The sequence below is a fragment of the Epinephelus fuscoguttatus genome, linkage group LG19 (assembly GCF_011397635.1).
Source record: "Epinephelus fuscoguttatus linkage group LG19, E.fuscoguttatus.final_Chr_v1".
NCBI lineage: Eukaryota > Metazoa > Chordata > Actinopteri > Perciformes > Serranidae > Epinephelus > Epinephelus fuscoguttatus.
In genome coordinates this window covers 36,972,050-36,993,129 of record NC_064770.1, presented here as the reverse complement: position 1 = coordinate 36,993,129, position 21,080 = coordinate 36,972,050, and the positions used below count along the sequence as shown (strand labels likewise).

At 41.7% G+C, this 21,080-nt stretch overlaps 1 protein-coding gene across 1 annotated transcript in view; it reads right to left on the bottom strand.

The window, feature by feature from the left end:
• The window catches only part of grb2b (growth factor receptor-bound protein 2b), a 54,958-nt gene that overhangs the window by 14,087 nt on the left and 19,791 nt on the right, over positions 1-21,080 (bottom strand). Inside the window, exon 3 of the mRNA XM_049560806.1 lies at positions 4,675-4,772. Within this exon, the coding sequence (XP_049416763.1) occupies positions 4,675-4,772 (98 nt within the window). The remainder of the gene's footprint in view (positions 1-4,674; positions 4,773-21,080) is intronic.

The window sequence follows — 21,080 nt, the reverse complement described above, 5'->3', positions numbered from 1 at the left end:
GCCTCTCATCGTCACTGCAGTGTGTGATTTGTGGTTCTTCTAGGATCCAGCCTTAGTGCGGCTTTGGCTCGCTGACTATTTCACAATAAAACCCACACAGAATTATCTGCACTTTGAAAAGCAGGTACCGGAAGAGTTGAGTTTCCATTAACATCTCCCCTAATATGCCTCCGCTCGGTGTTTTCAAACTGTGCTTCTACGATAACATGCACACAAGACAGCAAAGCAAGGCTGTTTTTTTGTTTTTGAAGCAAACCGCTGTGGGACACGCGACATGAACCTTGACCAGACTGATAAACTGGAGAGAAACAATATGTGGCTGAGGAAACACACAGTCAATGACCTCATTATCTGCTTGTTTTAAGAATGGATTCAGCCATACTGTCAATATAACTACTTCTGTCTGACGATATATTGTCTAAGGCTGCCCCCGACTAAGAATTTTCCCAGTCGCCCAACAGTCCTCATCAGGGTCCATCAGTGGACTAGTCTCCTGCATGTTTCTGATATGAATGTAATGATTAAATGATATATTTTGGTGGTTTGAGTTGAAGGTGTGAGAGAGAATAGTATCAGTAACATTGTTAACACTGTGCTACATTACAGAGAAATACAAACCGTACTAATGAACCTTCATTAATATAGGCCTATATTTTATCTCCAAGTGCACGTCACACACTGAGCGAGCTGCCTGTTAATGACGCTGTGGGCTAATGGGCATGTAGCTACTTCCATGTTTCACATGATACGTCATGTTTGTAGTCGACCAATGAAGATGAGTTTACATATCACCTTGGGTTCGTCCTTCACCTTCTCAAAATGATCCCACACTTTGGATTTCCTGCCCGACATGTTATTAACTAGCCTGTGGAATAACCGCAGGTACCAGCCCTGGAAACTAACCTGACTCCTGTCTGACTGCTGAGCGTGGACACTTCCTGTGTCTGTCCTTTCAAATTAAAGTCACACATGGTCCAGTCATATAGGTTTGGATTTATTTTGACAAGGCGCAGCTTCTAATAGAGTTTCACATTTGTTTGTTTTTTCTGCAACTAAGCGACCAATGAAATTGTGCTGACTAATGACCTTTCTAGTCAACTATCAGGGGGCAGCCCTAGTTATTATATACATGAAAGTACATATCAAAGTACAGTACCTTTACACAAGTAGCTCAAAAATACTCAGTATGAGACTTGATACAAAATTTGGCCAACAAAACAAAACCCAGTGATGCGTCTTGTGACTAACAGACAAGCTTAGCGAAGCTCCGGGAACAGCAGCTACCTACACAATCCTGCCGGTGCGCTGCGGTTGGCTCCCGGGAAAGGACGGCCTGGGAGCCTGATGGTTTGCTGATGGATTTACTGAATGGAGGATGAAGTCGTTGGAGGTACAACTACAAATGATGGACTCTTTGGCTTGTTGACAGGGTTGAAAAGCTACAGACTCAGAACTGTCCCTCTTCTACTCCAAAAGTGCAGCTGTAGGCTACCTGCAAGCTAGACTGTGTCGTCTTTGATTTTTCTTTGGACTCACGCAGGTAGGTGGGGTAAGAGTGGGGAAAAAAAGGGGGAGAATCGCTGCAGTCAAGTCTTATAATGGTCGGGAAAATCCTGCTGTTTATTTTGGCATCATGTTGATGACATTCTCATGTAACCAAAAGCCCACATTTAAACACAACAGGCAATACAGAGGTTAACAAATGTTCAAGGTCATGTCCATATATATTGTAGTACAGGTCAGAATTATCGTGACAGGCCTACTTAAGAGAAATCTGTTCAAATCCACAAACTGTGAATCAAAGTATTTGTAATCCTTCACCATCTAAAACCCAGGTCAGATCTTCTCAAGTGTAGAAATGCCACTTCGTGCACATGCACAGCCTGCTGAATGTCACAGCCTTTCCTGCTCTCTTCGATGTGGTCAGGACGAGTAGCTTGCAGTAAAATTAATCCCAAACTCCTGATGAGAGTGATATTAAATTAATTATCAACTCAAAGGGTGAAATTTACCTCACGAGTGGAAGCAGCTCGCAGAGTTGTATTGTGTGTGCTGCCTTTCTATATGTATCTTATCACGCACGAAAACATCAGTTGAATGTGTTGAAAACTTTGTATAAAAGCTGTAACACTTGGGGTGTCTGTAGCGTAGTGGATAGTGCCAGCGCCCCATGTACAGAGGCACTGCCTCGCTGCAGCGGCCGTGGGTTCGAATCCGGCTCTTGGCCCTTTGCTGCATGTCAGTCCCCACTCTCTCTCTGTCTCCCCATTTCACCCTCTGTCCTGTCAATAAAGGCAAAAAGCCAATAAAAATAATCTTTAAAAAAAAAAAGCTGTAACACCCTGGAGAGCCTTCATTATAACGATTAAAGAGGTTCAGTGTTACAGATCTATGAGGCTGGCCAAATATTGATTCCCCGTAACCATAATAAAGACCGGACAGTGAACAGTATTGTTGTTGCTCTGGTTCACAGGGCAGACACGAGAGCAGTAGAAAAAGCACAAGAAGCCTGACTCAATGACAACCCCCCACTGCAAAAAAAAAAACAAAACAAAACAGAAAGAAGGTACATCTGATTGCACCCCAGCAATGATGCAATAAGGTCAATATTCAATTAAGCGTGAGAGGCCTCGAGCACATTAATAAAGAGAGAGCTAATCTGGCACTTAACGCAGGTCCAGAGGTAATGTCCTCTAAGGATCCTGCCAGGCCTTCTCTGAAGTGGTTTAACCCACACACACACACACACACACACACACACACACACACACACTTGACCAAGGCATCACATACAATCAAGTCTCATAACCGTGAACAGCATGGATTCAATTGAAGCCTCCTTAGACCTGTCATGATAGTTACGTTATCACTTTATGTACGATAGATGGACATGACCTTGACCTCGATACTGCCTGTCACATTTACATGAGTTTTTGTTTACATAAGATTCAGCCAACATAATGCCAGAATAAACAGCAGGATTTGTGTGACCACTTTAAGACCTGGACACAGGGATTCTCCATTTTTTTCTCTCTCCACCCCGCCTACCTGCGTGAGTCTTAAGAAAAATTAGACAACACTTAAAAGATGACATAGTGTAGCTTGGTGGTAGCCTGCAGCTGCACTTTTTGAATGGAAGAGGCAAAATCCTGATGGTTGTTAGCTTGCCAACATCTAGCAATAAGCCAAAAAGTCAGCCGTAAATCCACCAGCACACCACCGACTCCCAGGTCGTCCATCTGTGGGAGCCGACTGCAGCACAACGGGCAGGATTCTGGAGGTAACTGCGATGTTCCTGGAGCTTCGCTAAGCATTAGTTGCAAGAGGCATCACTTGGTTTTGTTTTTGTACACTCAAACTAAGTGTTTCTGGGTTACTCCTAAAAAGATACTATTATTTCATACAGCTTTACTTTCTTGTATTTCTTAACAGGCCTTAAATACTTTCTAGAAAAAGATTTTTTTTTAAATATTTCAGTTCCAATGTCTGAATATTCTTTAACAATTATAGTTTAATTGCTGTTTGAAAGGGTGTTAACTGCATTTTTATGCTATTGCATTATAATATCAGTGGCATAAAATGGTCTCAAAGTGACAATATTATTGTTTATTGCAACTGACCCATAGCTAAGTCCCACCCCCCGGACGCAGACTGGCCAATCATAGCAGAGCATCGAGCCGGCTCAGACCAGGGTCCGACAACACCACAGCTTTGCTCCATTGTGTCAGATTTCCGTCACTTTCAGGCTGGTGTTGTGGATTTGGAGCTAAATGTTGTGTCTGGGGCACGTTGTGTATTAATGACACTCGTTACCTGGAGAGGTTGGAAAAAGATATACGTTTCTTCCCTGTTCCAAAACCAAAATCAAACCCTGAAAAGTGTAGGGTTAGCTAGCTAGCTACTGAAGATATAGCCTACTGAATGTATACACATGCTGCTTTTGCTTTTTAATGATTTTAACAGTGAAACAAAGAGCGACCCTGCTGTACAGGAACCAGTGAAGGGAAGCAGGGAAACTTTGCTCAGATTCAACCAGCTGTGTGTCATCGCGGTGTGCGCAGATGAACGTTGTTTGACTTTCCCTGGAGATCCCTGCCCGCCCAGGGGTAGAGGTCCAGGTGCTGGCAGCCAAACACTGTTCATCTGCACACACTGCGATGCCACACAGCTGGTTCAATATCAGCAAAGTTTCCCTTTATATTCATTGTCTTGTGTGGCGATCAGCAGTGATGTGGTGGTTCACTTTTACACTGTGATCTGTAGCCTATAGTTCGGCTTTAGCTTCTAACTATCTTTGTCTTTTTAACCTGTTGTTGCTGCTGAGTCAGTTTGACATCCTGGATATATCCTTCAAACACAGACTGTAGACCCCTCTGTCTGCTTCTCTCTGGAATCACTCTTTCATTCTTCCAAAAATATGATCATATTTCTTCAGGGAGTGCAGTTAGTTACAGTGTGGGCTCCATGTTTACTCTGACAGCTTGTCGGACCATCGCATATATTGCCCCACAAAAGTAGCCATCGTGAGCACCTGACAGGCAACATGTCAAGTACAGGCAGAGAGGGAGAAGAAAAACATGTAATGTCATATACCGTTTGACACATGCAGTATACAGCACACTTTGATATAAAGACACAGGTGCATAACTGAAAACTGATATGCACAATACTTACGGATGGGCCTTCATCTCTATGTAATTCTTGGGAATGAAGCCATCTTTTCCATTTAGCTCTGCCTTGTACCAGTTCTGATCACACTCTTCATTTAATACCTGGTGGTAACACAAAAAGAGAAAGAGGAGACGTTCAGGTTAGCGCCAAACACACGTGTCAACAGCGGACAGCAATCAGCCTCCTAAACTTAGCTTCAAGCCATTTGATTTAATTTCCTGTGAATTCAGAGCAGTGGTTTAGAGAGCTGCTGGGTAAATATTAGGAAACTACAAAACAAACAGTGGAGAGCAGCAGGCAAATACAATCTAACAAATACAATTTGAAACGCTTCAAAGACAGCTTCTAATTAAAAGGACCAATAATGTGTCTGTGTGTGACCTGCACCTTCAGCTACAGAGACTCATTTATCCAAACACATATCCATACATCAGTAACACACGCTGCTCGGGGCTAAAGACTAATACCTACCATACACTGGGAGAGTTTGAAACAGTTTGCCTAAAAGACTAAATTCTCAACCTGTCTCACATCTAACGACAATGTGAGTTCTTAGTCACACACAATAAGATTTTGCAAAAACTGGGCACAAGTTTACACATCAAGTATTTAGAAATGTAGCAGCAAATTTTGGACTTCAATTTTGGACATTTTTAAAATTGTTACAGATAAAATATTTAATTTAAATGTAATTATTGTCAAGATTCTTATTTTATAAAGCAGACAGTCACATGAACATCCCCCAATATATCTGCCATAAAGGTCAGAATATGGGGGCACTCCAGTTTTAGTGGTGTCTGGTTTGATGCAGAAACATCACTCACTACGTCTGGATGGCCACAAAAACAAAGTTTGACAGGATTTGATCCAACTTAGCTGACTGAGAAAAAGACTGTGGGTCAATTTAGCATGTTCGTGGTCAAATCAGATGCCAGACGTAGTGACATTGTTCAAGAAGCAATACACACCCACACACACACTAATTCTTGCTTCCTCCCAGTCTTTCACAATATATACGATGATTAAAAAATAAATAAATAAATGAGAGGCATATTTGTAAGTCGCACTGGTGCTCCTCGTTATAACATTTTGTAGCACTGTCTCCAAAAAAGGTCACAAAAATTGGTGGCAGTCTGCAGCCCTGCATCTGTGAGGGCATTCATGTCTGACTAAGTGCAGCCACAGTGCAGGTGTGTTGGGCTGGTGGTGCATTGGTGTGTGTCTGGGTTAATGTGCACTTGGCTGTGCATGAGAGTGCTTATGAGAGACGGGTCGTGCTCAAAGAAATTAACCTTCACGCCGCAGCAGCTGATTTATCTACAAAAAGGTGTCCATGAGTGTTGTTCAATTCATACACAAAGTGTTTTTTTTCCCCCGTAGCAATTTCGAAATGTCAAGTCCCTCAGTAAATGTGGATTATTTGAGTGTTAATTTCTAGTTTGTAAAAGAAAACCGCTGATTAACTGTCATACGTCAATGAGGAAAACTAGAGCACAATATGCTTCCTTCCAGTAACAGTATTGCATTTCGGCAACATCTAGACATGTACAAATTTCAAAGGAAAACTAAGCAACAGCACTGAGTCACTCAGCCTCCGTCTGAATGATGTTGCAAAATCCAGTCAAAGCCCATTTGAGAGTCTAAGCCCAGTATATAAAGCCTGAGAAGCAACAAAAAAAGCAAAGGGATGTGATGCACATGTCACACAACCATGCTGTCACTTGTGTGATTCTCTGAGCAGCTTGAAGTGAAGCACTGCTCGCATTAATCTCACCGCTCTCATCCAGACAGACACAATCTTGTACTGAAGAATGACTCGAGTTTTACTCAGGAGAATTACATGAGTCAAGTTTGTTAAAAGCAATTTCTTTCACTGGCTTTGATCACAGCTCATCTGCATAATTCAAAAGAAAAAAAAGGGACATTTTTGGCTGAGGCAGACACGCAATCCTAAATGCAGCATCACTGAGGGGAGTTTTCTGCAGGAGGAAAAAGCAGCTCACCGACAAACAGAAAACATCTGACAAAAGGAGACTGTTATCAATGTATATTAGACTTAACATTCTTCCTAGATCTTTGCCTTCCTCTTCCTCTCCCTTAAATTCATAATTTCCCAGTCGCCCAGCCCAGGACAGCTGTCCAATTGGCCCCAGTGTAGTGTGAGTGACCTGGGTCTATTTGCTCCAGTGAGCCTGCAGAATGCCAGCTGTCACTGCCTCCCCCAGCTGCTAACCCTGCACAAGACCAGCATTTCTGGATCAGGGAGTGGCCTTGGACCGAAAACATAAGTTGGCTGACATTGGGGGAGAGGGGGGGTAGGTATGTCTGTATGTGTATGTACATGTGTAACACAGTGGACTTATAGACATTGGAGTATGATACACAGAGAGACGGGAAGAGTGACATGGCGTGAGCGTGTTTATGCTGCTCAATGTGGCACTGGGTGAGCCAAGACTCACACAAAGGGCCTCAGCCTCTGGGCTGTATGTTGACACACCAAACCAACCTTTAAGAACTAGTGCCTACAAAGGCAGCCTGATTCAACACTGCGAGGCCTTTCGGCCAGCTGACTGCCGACATGCAGTTCTCTGCTCACATTTGCTCGGGCATTGTCAGCTTGTGGTCTACTGTATGTGAAGGATAACAAGACTAAGAGTCTGCAGCCGTGATATTTGCTCTGTAAAGCGTAGGTTTGGGTGACTGGATGTATATATTTGCAATTGGCTGAGTAGATAGCCAAGTTTTGTTTTTGAGCCATTTATTGGTGGATTTCTCTCATTTTATTTTGCTAATTTGATAGTTTAATACGAGTAAGAGCGGTTACTCAACTGACAGCCGGCAGAGGGAGACACCGGGGGAAAACAATTTGTAATACTGAAAGCATATTTTCACATCTTCATTTTGACCCCAGCTTAAACTATGGGACCCTATTTTGTATTTTGGCACAGCTGTGCTAAATGCAGACATCAGCATGCTAACATGCTAGCAATGATACTGCTAGCAAGTTGATGTTTAGCTGGCCGAATGACCATAACTTCAGTTTAGCGTGTTAGCATGCTAATGGCGCTACATAAAAAGTCATGTGGGAGTCACCACAGTTTGCAGGATTCATTGTCTGGGAAACATGAACGCCTGTAGTAAATTTTACAAAACATTTTTACCAAAAATATTAACGCTGTTAGAGCCATTCAATCTTCTGCTGTAATCCCATTTGAATTTCATTCCATAAAATTTTTTATTTTCAAATTTTACTCACATTTCAATGCTCAAATTTAGCCTACTAATAATACTTATTTTGTATCTATACACTTTATAACACAGGGTATGCATTGCCAATGGCACGAGTCTTTCTCGTGTCTTCTTTCAACGCATTCTTCAACTTTTCAGAAAGACACCGGTGACGTAACAGCCGCTTCTTTAACACGGCTGCTGTCTACTGTCACAAAAAAGACAAAATAGCTAATTTTTTGGGAGAAGATTGGCTGGTGGACACTGGATGTTGCTGGAGAGTGTTCTTTTATCACTGTTAGCTTTGTAAAGCTTGAAGTTAACTGTGTCAACCCTCTTGTTAATGTCGTGTCACGTTAGCTACCTGGCTAATGTTAGTCTCAAGATATTGTCGTCATAGAACCAAAACCCATATGCAACACGTCATTAAAATAAGCGCTGAATCGCCCCGCTAGCATAAATTTTCCTGGAATTTCAAAACCATAGAAACCCTGAAATTTAGAGCACTGTTGGAATATACCATTTGGTTATTCAGAGCACCACACTCTTGAAGCACAGTGTCCAATCTGTCCAAGGAGATGGAGCAGCAAGGTGAGAATGAAAGGACAAGATTCATTAAAATTAGCCAACACAATTATAAAAAAGACAGAAAATACAAATTAGAATGGTAATCTAATCTATTATACTATTCAATTTATATTGCAGTCCTAAATTGTATTCCAACAGTCCTAGATGGCGGGGGAAATATCAGGGGATCACCAATATAAGTAGTGGAAATCCTTGAGACGAAATTTAATCTATATGTAATCTATAAAAATAGTTGTCTAGATATTTCCTTCTGAACCAAAGTGGTGAACTGACAGACAGACATCGTGATCAGATGAGCCAAGATGTTAGCAAGGCTAAAACGGCAGCATTAAAAAGTAAAAAGAAACCACAATAACTGGTGTCATTAAAAGCCATTCAGTCATGTTTTCACCGACTGCCTCTACAGATCCAACATGCTCAGCTCCATCTGGAAGGGAAGACTCGTGCCAACGTGCCAAACACACACATTGCAGAAACTATGTGTGATTACTGGCCATAGACACCCAGTGACCGGCCAACAGCCAGACGTTGGCATGGTGTTTAGGGGCCTTAACATGTCTAATGCATAAACAAACATACACACAAACTAAACAGCTCCAATTCCACCACTTAGAGCTGAGATACTTTAAAACAAACATCAAAGCAACAAACGCTGTAGGAGTGCAGAATGTGCTCTTCGACAGGACTGTAGGTGGAAGAGATGCCGAGCAGTCGCAGAGACAAACGCTTCAGCCTCACGACTCAGGCTCAAGCCTACTGGTTGGCAAGCTTCCACTCTGCACTCTGACCTCCAAACCGAAAACAGAAACTTTATTAACCGGTCGAACTACTCTTTAAAGATTGACATTGAGTGTGATTGTTAAGTAGACTGACTCTGCAGTTGTAAAAATCAGAGGCAGATATTAGAGTTTTCATTTAATTTCTGACAAGATAACAACAGCAAGAACATCAGAATGGTCCAATAAAGCAGAATGAGGGTTCTCTACGTTATGTATCACCACTTAAACAGAGCAGCCATATAAGATTACTTTTCACTATAATATTACTGATAATAAATCACAAGATTCCTCACAATGCAATTCATTAACTTAATATAATTCTATGATTTATCCCTCTTTGATTTAGGGTAATATTTTGGGAGCAAATACATAACTCTTCAATATTCATTAACTTTATCTGCATCAAAAACGATTTGTAAGATTGGCATCTTTCTCAAACTCCACTGGTCAGTTCAATATATAACATAAATATTCATAATTATATGTTCCTGCCTTCTTCTCTACAATCATCATTTAAAAACTTTTTATAATTTAATAATCCAAATCATTCATACAGTAGTAGAAAGGCTGATCAGCTTCCCTTTCCCTTCGACAAAAGGAAACATGGCCTGTACTCCCTGAGATATCGTGATGTACAGATACAGAACGGCAAAGTTCACAAGTACAAAAAGGGGAATTATTATCACATTTAATTCATGATGTGTGATTATTTCGTCATGTGTATAAATATTTTTTTGTCTTCTTTTCTTTGAGTTGTGTTTTGTTTTAATTGGTTTGTTGTCCACTGATTGGTTAGTTCCTCTGCACAGTGTGTTTCTTGTTGTGTTTCTTCTGTGAATTTCTTCTGAATTATGTTAGTTTGGTTTCTTTTTCACTTTTTTATTATTGTTTGTTTTTCTCCTGAAGGTAGGTCCGCTGTATGAGCCCGGGGCGTCTTGACCTCTCCTGACATGTTGCTTGTTTTTTCCCTATCAGCAGTTTCATGTGTGTGCGGGGAAAAAAAAAAAAAAAAAAACTAAAAAAAAAAAATGCATGTTATCATTGTTGAGAAGGAGACAGCACAACATGCCACCAGTCATCATGAACTTGAGTAACCTTACATAATTACCCGGTCTACAACCAAAGTTAATAATAGAGCACAGCAGGTGCTGCAGTATACTGTACGCCTGAGCTTATATGAATTGCTAAGATGCTTAAGTGAATTTTCCAGGCGATTAAAATAAAAAGCCACTGTTTGCATTGGGGTATCTCGATCTAATTTTTAATTTTCAATGTCTGATGCAGAAGATGAATTATAATTATTCAATATATGGGCTAAGGCTTTATCCCATGTGTAAACCTGCAACACTAGAGCACACAGTAAAACTTAGCTGACATCCAAGTGAAATGAATCGAGGTCACGTCCTTGGTGCAGTGGAACATATGCTCACATACACTATTGTGGTGTCGTGGGATGACTGTGTTTCAACTGCCTTCTTTTACACAAATATCACACAACAAGGTCGCTATGAAGTCCCTTCTTTATGCCGCCTTTGCATTTTCACACAGAACCAAATTACAGTGGCATCATGTCGCTCCAGAGTGTGATTTTAGACAGCATGACGGGATCCCAGAAGCAACAGAGGTGTGATGGGCGTGACGTGTAACACAAAAGCGTTGGCCTCTAGTGTGACATGTAAGATACATGCTTTCTAAACAATAATAACAGCATAACGTGGCAGTAACAATCATGTACCATCCCTGTGACATGGTGGCTGATCTCATCCTCTGCTCAGAGGGTAGAAAGCTCCCAGATCTCATTGTTTTCCCAATTGGAAGACATCTTCGGCCGCTGTGCTACTTCGAGCTAGCTGTTAACTGCTACCAGCTACTTTTTAAATCTCCTGCAATTGCTTGCATGCATTACTTCTTGTCAAAATGTCCTACCTGTGCTGTCATGATCCCGTCCTGCACACTGTCCCTTTTACACAGACGTTGTTTCGGTGCTGTTACTACCTCTGAATCAGCGTTATCTCGCCTTTAAGCCACCATCAGATGCTCTGATGGTGGCTTAAAGGCAAGGTAACTCTGTCCCCCATTCCTCAATTGTATCCTTTATACCAGGGGTTCCCAACTGTTGGGCCTCAGTGCAAAAGTGGGTTGCAGGTCCATTAAAAATGGACGGCAACTGACTTTGTGACGGTGTCAAGTTTGTAAAAGACAAGTGCTGTTTCCTGTTGTGCAGTGACTGACTATTGGACAGCTACTTGATAGAGACAGCAAACTAACAGATGCAAGTATGACACTGAATGTATTAAACTGAGTGGACCTTGAACTAATGACTGAGCAGAAATCTGACCCTCGTGGCTGGACCAGTTGGGAACCAATGCTTTATACAGAACTGCAAGGTGGCACTAAATTCCCACCTTGAAGAGGCAGTGTATAAGGGGCTAAAGATGCTAACAGCAGGGTTAACAGCAGCATGGCTCATTAGGCTCATTAAACAAACAAGTAAGAAACTTATATTTTGTAATTTTAAAACATGTCAGTAACACAAACATGTAATATGTTATAGATATATATATATATAAACACAGATCCTGCTTTATCTTAAATATATATATAGAAATTAGCAAACTTTGCAAGTCTATTACTTCAGAAAACCACAAAAGAAGCTGACATTACATATGACGACTGAAACAGCAGACTGTAGGTTGGGTTTCAAATGTGGGGGAACACCTTAAAGTCAGGGTTTTTTCCAATCACTCAAGTACTGAGATGTCTCCTGTAGTGTAAATGCCACAACCCGACTAGGCATCATATCTAGTTTCCCTTGGTTATAAAAACACAGTGATAATGTGAATGGAAGCCAGAGGAGCTAAAGAAAGAGACAGCCAATGTGTTAAAGTATCGATCATATTCAATCCAAATAAGCAGCTGTGGTGACGGCGACGCATCCCTCACCGCCTGCAGATATGTCAGCACAGGGTTGGGCTGACAACCTACCAAGCACCATCATCCTCAACTGGAAATTTTCCAACCACAGGCAACTATGCCGGGGTGCTGTGGTATCACCAGCCCTTATCTTTTTGATATTTTCACAACTGTGGTTCAGTCAACTCAAAGTTTTAGCACATTGTCTTATGTTCACAACATGGCAGCAGATATCTGAGTAAGTAATCCACCAATAAAACGTGTTTCAGCAAACAAATAGAGGAAAAATTTGCTCGACTAGTATAACCCCTGATACTATTTTATCAGGGGTTATACTAGTCAACCACTCTTTGTCATTTAGGGCCATTAGTGGACTAGTCACCCGCATGATGAAATGATATATTTTGGTGGTTTGAGTTGAAGGTGTGAGAAAGAATAGTATCAGTAACATTGTTAACACTGTGCTACATTACAGAGAAATACAAACCGTACTAATGAACCTTCATTAATATAGGCCTATATTTTATCTCCAAGTGAACGTCACACACTGAGCGAGCCGCCTGTTAATGACGCTGTGGGCTAATGGGCATGTAGCTACTTCCATGTTTCAGATGATACGTCATGTTTGTATTCGACCAATGAAGATGAGTTTACATATCACCTTGGGTTCGTCCTTCACCTTCTCAAAATGATCCCACACTTTGGATTTCCTGCCCGACATGTTACTAACTAGCCTGTGGAATAACCGCAGGTACCAGCCCTGGAAATTAACCTGACTCCTGTCTGACTAACAAGTGAGTCAAATCAATCCCCTCATCCAACGCTCTGCCAGAAAGAAAAGTGTACTTCTTCTAAAAATAGCAACATTTGCGATGAGTTAATTCAAGAAGTCTGAATATACCTCCCAAACACAACTAAACCCTGTCACACCATACACTAAGTGCTCACCCTAACTGTGACAGCCATTTTTTAAGTCATATAATCTTTTCAGCGTTTAGAGGACATTTGCTACCCATGCAAACAGATAAGACCTCCAGCCTGGATATTAAAGTGTTTAAGAAGAGAGACTGAATGCTCAAAACCACATCACATAAAGCCCAGTGAAAGTGGCCGTCTCAGAAATGTCTTTGGAGTGACATTTGAACTCAAACTCTCAAAACCGAAAGAATGGCGACCCATGAGGAAAAGCAGAAATAAAATATTTGCTTGGCTGGCAGTTTTTCTTTAACCATACAGAAAGGAGACAACCGCAGCATTGTGTGTGACTGAGCTCTGTCTCTGTGTTCCTAACCGAGCCAGCATTGTGCTGCTGCACTTCTGTGGATATGTGTGTTCCTTCTCCCTCTCCCTCTTTCTCTCTCTATGAAGATTTTTTTGTCTCTTTAATCTGATTGAACCACAATAGTTGTAGGAGTCTCTATTTGAGAGGCTAAGGTCCAGGCTGGGGATTATCTCCTCCACAGCTGCCACTGTAAACGCCATCCTTCCCTGCGTCTCTCTCTCTCTCACACACACGCTAAAATATTATAGCACTTCCACCCACACGCCCATGTGTGACACTAAACACAAGGAGCTGTCATTCACAGGAGACCCAAGTCCACAGCTACGAATTCAGTATGTTTCTGTTGAACCAAGAAATTACACAATATTGTGTGTAAATCCATCTGATGAACAGGGAATTTAAACGTCATTAATCATCTTCCAAAGCTTTTTTGTCTTTACACTAGAGATTTATTTAGGCCGACGAGATGCAACATGATAGGATTTATTTTCTTATATTCTGTCTTCTAATGAAAGTCGACAGAAAAACTCAAATTCTATAATCATGTTTAAGTATTTTTTACATGAACCAAAATGATGCCTGAAATGGACAGAGGTGGCTGTGTGTGTGTTATCTGTAGAAGTTTCTGTAGGACTCATGACGTAATTCTGGAGATATTTTTTAACCATGGTCACCGTTTACAGCGATGCAGAGCAAACATGGATCTCTGCCGGCTCTTTGCTTTCATTTGGACGGGGTATAAGTGATGACTGTGAGGAGATTACAGTCAAATCCTTACTTTCCCTTTCCAGGCCACCTAAAACTGAATGTCACTAAGAAAATCCTTTGTATAACACTAAGTACGTGGATAAAAGAAATAACTACACTCAAGTCGTGATTGCGTAAGGTGCACATAGGACCATCTTACGAAGCATGTCCTAGCATGACATGGAGGAGGAGAGCGCAGCACGTACAGCTGGGGGGCAGAAAAAACAAGATGCTAAATAAACCACACGTCTGCACAGTCCACACGGGATTGCAATAAATCAGGCGCAGGGATTACCCCGGAGTGTGAGTTAATCTGAGCGTGCGGCAGGTCAGACAAATAGAAAGACAGACAAGCTAAAGCTTCATCAGAACCTCAGAGGCCAAAGCCTGTTGGGTCTGCCACCAAGTTTAATGAAACCGATAGAGCCCCTCCTGCTGTTTGCACACCAGACGGCAACCATGACAACATCAAACACTGTTTGGTTATCTAATCAAACTGCAGAAATTTATCAGTTACAACAGTGTACCTGGTAATATGCAAAGTCAAAGCCAGCCGCCGGTCAGTGCCAACTGTGTGGATGTGCTGCAGGAATGGAATCTAATGCTGGTATTTAGACACACTGGCAGCAGAAGTGTGACCCCTGTGGTGGCACCAGATTGTACACAGGGGACAAACTGAACCACTCTATAAACAGTGCGGTATCTAGGACAGTGTGACGGGACGAAGGTTCAAGTCTTTAAATAAAAGGTGGGTTATGTTTTGGTGCAATAATTTAGAATACCCTGAATGTGTCATCAAAAAGATGGACGACTCCGCCACCCTTAACTGTAGGTGTGTTACAATACCAGAAATTTTTTAGTCAATACGAATGCAATAAAAATTTTACGATTCTCAATTCGATACCACAAAAAACAAAAACATGTATCACATGTGCTTACGCATACACTCCTTCGTTGAAACATTCAAATTTTATTTAAATTCTGATATTAACCCACGATGATTCACCTCAAATGCAAAACACTAGTCTGTGTGGATCCATGAGATGTTGGTGGTGAGGGAACATATTTTAATATATGGCCTACAGTATATCATCATTGTTGTTGTTTAGCACCCGTAAAGATAAGATGTGATGGTTGGTCTTTGTGGTTGGCTATATGTCCCTCAACTCTGTCACTGTAGCCCCTTTCACACAGCCTGTTGAAGGTGGGAATGTTGCACTGTTGTCCGCCTCATCGCTCTGTATAAAAGGTTCGATAAAGGGATGGGGGACAAAGTTGTCTCAACTTCAAGCCAGCAGCAGAGGTAGTTTAAACTGATGCGTAAAAAGTGTGAGCCTGCAGGACAGTACAGGTGTGATGTTTGGACGTGTTATACATGCGACCCATTGCTGGGAGATGTAAAAAGCAGCTGGCAGCATGCTATCTAAAAGTCACACACACTGGAGCAACACAAGCGGTATTTATACTTCTGCGTTGAATCAACATCGTACCTACAGCATGCACCTCCCAAGATATGTAACTATGCTTTGCAGTGACGCAGACCTCCCATCTAAGTTTATAAGCTGAAACCATTTCCCTCAGTGGAAACAAAGCTTTTATTTACTTTAATTGCACAGATAAGAAACAATAAATTGTGAAGACAATAAAGCCTCCACAAAAATAGCATTTTAAATGATGTGCGTGATTTATCCTGGCTTCATATGAGCGGAAGAAACCTCTGCTACCTGCTAGGCTAATTTATACAATGTAAAATGCCATAGGCTTGTGCTAATAACGTTAGCATGTTGTATTTGTTTGGAAAACGTGTTTAGTATCAGACAGTTGTTTTTTGTTTTTTCTAGCGTTACCTTTGTTAAATGTTGCTGTTGTCCCTGGCTTCATATGAGTAGAGGAAAAGTCTGCTAGCTGCTAGGCTAATTTATACAATGTAAAATGCCATAGGCTTGTGCTAATAACGTTAGCATGTTGTATTTGTGGGGAAAATGTGTCCAGATAAAGACAAGTGTTTGTCTGTGAATGCTGCGAGTTATAGTGAAGCTGATTTGTGTACTTGTGTTTGGAATTGTCTCTATTAAGCCATGTTTAATGTGTGTTTAATGTGTGTTTTAAATCAACTAAACAGACACACCATTGCACAAGTATAAATCCTCACAACAGGGTAGGCCATGTGCAAAGGCTACGGCGTAGGCTCTGCATAGAGAGGGTGCACAAGCATAAATTCTGCTTATGCCTGCCTTGTTTGGTTCTGCATAAAAAACAAAGCCAGTGTGATGAAGTCTTTGTTGTGGCCCTACCGTGGCATCTCTGTGTAAAAAGGACTGTGATTGGACAGCTGGGTAAAAAGTGACAGTGACGACGAGCGCTGCATTTTTACAAAAGTTTAACATTTTTCAGCTCTTGGCTGCCTGAAATAAAACACCAAAAGCTGCAGCGCTCAGCACAGAATAGATGCTCAGCACCTCGTCACACTGCTGCTGTTTATAGAAGAGTGTTAATACATGGCTCTCTTCTGTGCTGGTAGGTATTCTTCTTCCTCCTTTGACATTTAACGGCAGACTAGAACACTTATAGCCGTATATACTGCCCCGTCAGGTCTGAAAAAACTGCATCCCTTCTAACTACAGCACACAAAAATTAGAAACATCACAGTTTTTAGAATTTTGGCATCAACCTGGAGCTGAAGTACGAGTTCTCGTGACATCCCAACTCGACTGCTGCCTATGGAGAGGAAGACAGATTAAAAATCACAGCAGCTTTGTGGGTGTGATGGGGTGGGGTGAATCGTGTGAAGAGCACACGAGTCCACTTTTTGCTTTGTTTAGCAAAACAGCTTTAGAACAAAAACAAAAGCCGTCAAAATGAGTTTGACCTCTTTAGCTCCCAGCGGGGAGGCTGCAGACTTGGATCAGGGAGGCGGTGAGTGCCACCCCGACGCAGAAAGACACAGAGAAAGAGATTACATTGGATTCCAGTAAATTAAAGCTTGTAACACTCTTGTAATTAAAATAATGCCTGAGGCCATCGCCACATGGGGAGCCTCCCTTATAGAACAGAGATTGTAGCTCTGAACACACGTCGCACCTCCGACAGGGGTGTAAACTGAGTGTTGGACCCGGCAGAAGAGACTAAGCGTGGCTTCACTGTGGCTTTCCAAGTACACCAACTCTCTAACAGAAGTGGTTCTCAAACTTGAGGTAATAAAAGTAACTACACCCCCACTGCTGTAGGTGTGAACACACTGAACTGAGATACAGAAAACTATTTCTAACATGCACAAAATAGCTGCAGTGAATAAGCCAAGTATTTTTATTTAAAAAAGGAAAAACAGGGAAAGCTGAAAAGATGCAACTGTCATCACCTACTGTTTGTCTGATGTATCCACAGGGAGTCCACAGGTATCAGACACCTAAATATAATGTTTCAAGACCTTTCGAGATCATTTTCAACCACCAAATTTATAACAGATTTTTGGACAGAAACGAGGACGTTTACGGGAAGAGCTTGACTCATTTTGACAAACAGAAATTAAAAGGTGGATAAGTGAATTACCAGATGATTACCAGGAGCTGAATCATCTGCAGAGGTCTCTTCCTCTTTAAAACAAACAGACCCAGTGATTTAAACCTGTAAACACTGAATAAAGCAGTTTTACTTTTAAAAAAATCAGTGTTTCTCCGACACTCTTGTCACGGAGAGGCTGCTGACTTTGGTGGCCGACGTGAACACACGAAGGACCCCATCCAGAGCCAGTGTTTGGTTTGTCTATTCTGGGCTATAGGGCTGGGCAATATGAAGATATGGTATTGTTATCGAGGTATAAGACTATATATTGTCTTGGATTTTGGATATCGTATTGTGACATGGCATAAATGGCAAAATTCCCTCATTTTAAAGGCTGCATTGCGTAGTCACCCCCACAACGTTTTTGCATCAGAAAGTGTATCTGGTCAGAAATACTGTTATGTTTGATTTTGTCTCCTAATCCTAGCATTAATGAAGTGCCTTTGAGGAGATTTAAAAGCATCAAGATATATATCGTGTATCAAGATACAGCCTTAAAATATCATGATGTAATTCCAGCTGTACTGGGCTACAGTAAAAACATGGCCGTGCAATATAACAATCTCCACAGATGAGGACCTGCTCCCTGTGTAGATATTAACAGCTCATTCTGAGGTAACGAAAACACAATGATTCTTATTCCCACCTGATTATACACTAAAGAAAATATACTCATTATCTTATGTTCCATTTCCACCATTATATCCCCCTAAATCCTAGAGACTGAACCTTTAAGGCATTTTAAGACTTTTTAAAGGCCTGCAGACAGCCTGTATCCAGGATACAAAGTCAACAGGCAACTGAACAGTTATACTGTAGCTGATTTAAAAAGAAAATCTCTCATGAAGACTGAACAATATGTCATAACGCCTGAAAAGATGAGCCCACCAGCCACACCAGATGGGTGGTAAACTTCAATTAACAGCCTCAGCGTGATAACTGATATGGAAGGATAATTTTGGCTTAGCCCCACTCCTTTCTCCTCTTAACATCAATTTGACTCCGGCAGCTCGGGGGGAGGATCCTCTCTTACATCATGATGTTGTTTGTCACAGCTTGAAATCTCACTGCAGTTTATTTTGGCAATACCCTCTAATGACTTAAGCTTTGACAAAAAAAAAAAAAGAAGCAACAAAATCTGTAGTGCAGTAAACAGATGTGACAGCTTAGGCAAGTGTGTGCATTTAAGGACAAGTGTTGCTATTATATAGCATTAAGAATGGGGTTGTTGCTGTCTGATGCCAATGCAAGGCTTTACCAGCTGTTGTTGAAGAGATTAATAACCAACCACACACACACACGAGTGGCACACAATACAAGTCAGTGTGAGCCAAAAGCTGACGATCCATCAGCTCCTCAGTTATGTTAAGGAATATATACGTCACTATGCCCTATATGTCATGTATTTATCACGTATCAAACATCGGCTCATCAGTGTCTGGACCATTTTTCACGTATATCCTGTTCAGATTGTAAACTGCAGCTGAGCAGAGAGACAAAAACACGGGACAGAGAATGATAACTTCTGGTTTAAATACAGCCGTCAGTGACTTTATGGCACATCAGGAGGGAGTGATGTGGAGATGAGAAGGAGTGAGATCTAATTACAGCTCTCTGACTCAACACTCTGTTACAGAGAGGAAGAGCAGTGAGAAAAGAGGCAGAGGCAGCGAGAGGAGAAGAGCGAAACACGAGGCACAAACGGCGACAGAGGACTGATCGAGAGAGATGAATAGAAAAAAGCGAGAGAAAGCAACAGAAGCCGTGAAAGAGAAAGAGAGAGAGAGAGAGAGAAGGAGACAGAGGACCACTTTGAAGAATCACACTCCTTGTGATCAGCTTAGGAAAACTCCTCAGGGGCAAATTACAAAAAAATGAGGGCATCTCTTTTTTAGAGCAGCCAAGCTAGCTATGTTTTATTCTGTGGCGTGCACTGTCCTCCATCTGCGGTAGCTGGCTAGCTAAATGCCTTATTGTGATCCCCCCCCTCCCATCTACCCACTGAAAGAGAAAGTTGTCTTTTCATTCCCACGCTGCACTGCAAGGTTTTTCGGTTCCCATTAGATGCAACATCTAACCTGCATCTGCCGTGCCACAGAGATATTCTCTCTCTCTCCTCAGAAATAATGTAGAAGGTGTTCAGAAAATGTTGCTGGCAACACAGTGATATCTATTGAAATGTTTACGTCCAGGGGTGGGGATTTAAAAGACTAAGCCGTCCTAATTTCTGCTTTAAAGGGTTCGGTTTAGGTTTTAAAAAGATGAAAATGATTTAGAAAAACAGCCCACCTTGGCTCTAGAGCTGGCTGTCTTTTAAAGCATTACAATACCACTACAAATACCAGCACCGTTAGTGATACTGATATCAAAAGAGTGATTTGATACCTTTTGTTCTCCTTTACCTTATACCCATCATATGAATTATGAAGCATTCGGCAGCACAAAACGCCTCCAGACACCTCAGGCGTGTAGTGTAGCCATACTTCACATTGTCGGCATCTTGACACACCACGCTCAACTTCCCCACATCTAGTCTCGCATAGTCAGACCTATCTCAACAGCGCTGTGTCAGCTCTTGAAAAACGTCCACAATCACCATATTAACATTCTGCTATAGTGGGGAAAAAAAAGCTCTAGCTAGTTTTTGTTTCTCTTAACCAATTACAATCATCTTGGGCTGCGCTAAGCCCAGTATGCAGTGATGGTGCCCTTGCAAAATAGTGTCTGGGGAGTGGGACACAAGCAGTGACAGGGTTAACTGTTAGCACAATGTGACTAACATTACCTTAGTTATTAATGGGTTTACGACAGAGCGGAGCTGTTTCAGTATCAGTGTGAGTTTGTTAGGAATGTTTAATGATTCAGTGTTGGATGTTAGCGGTGCTGCTGTTAGCTCATGCTAACCATGCAGACCCCCTGGGAAGAGAGCAGCGCCAGTGACGGCAGCAACATAAAGTTTGCTGATCCTGCGGGGAGTCAGGACGGTCGGAGATCAGACCCCTGATGCAAAAAGAATAGTTTTCAGGTATCATTTCAAAAGATGTGGAAAATTAACTCCGACTGGCCGTGTGAGAAAATGGAGCAACATCTGGCATGTGAGTTTATTCATAAGTTGTTTTATTTGTTGGAGAACTAATCAACAATTTTACAGTAGGGATGCACCGAATATTAGGTAACCAAATATATTCGGCCGAATGTTGCAAAAAAACACACATTCGGTATTCGGTGGAATAAGTTAAAAGCAAGGCTGAATAATAGCGGCGTGTTTTGATAACGCAATCAAACGGCGTGCCGTGACGGGCGGAATAAAA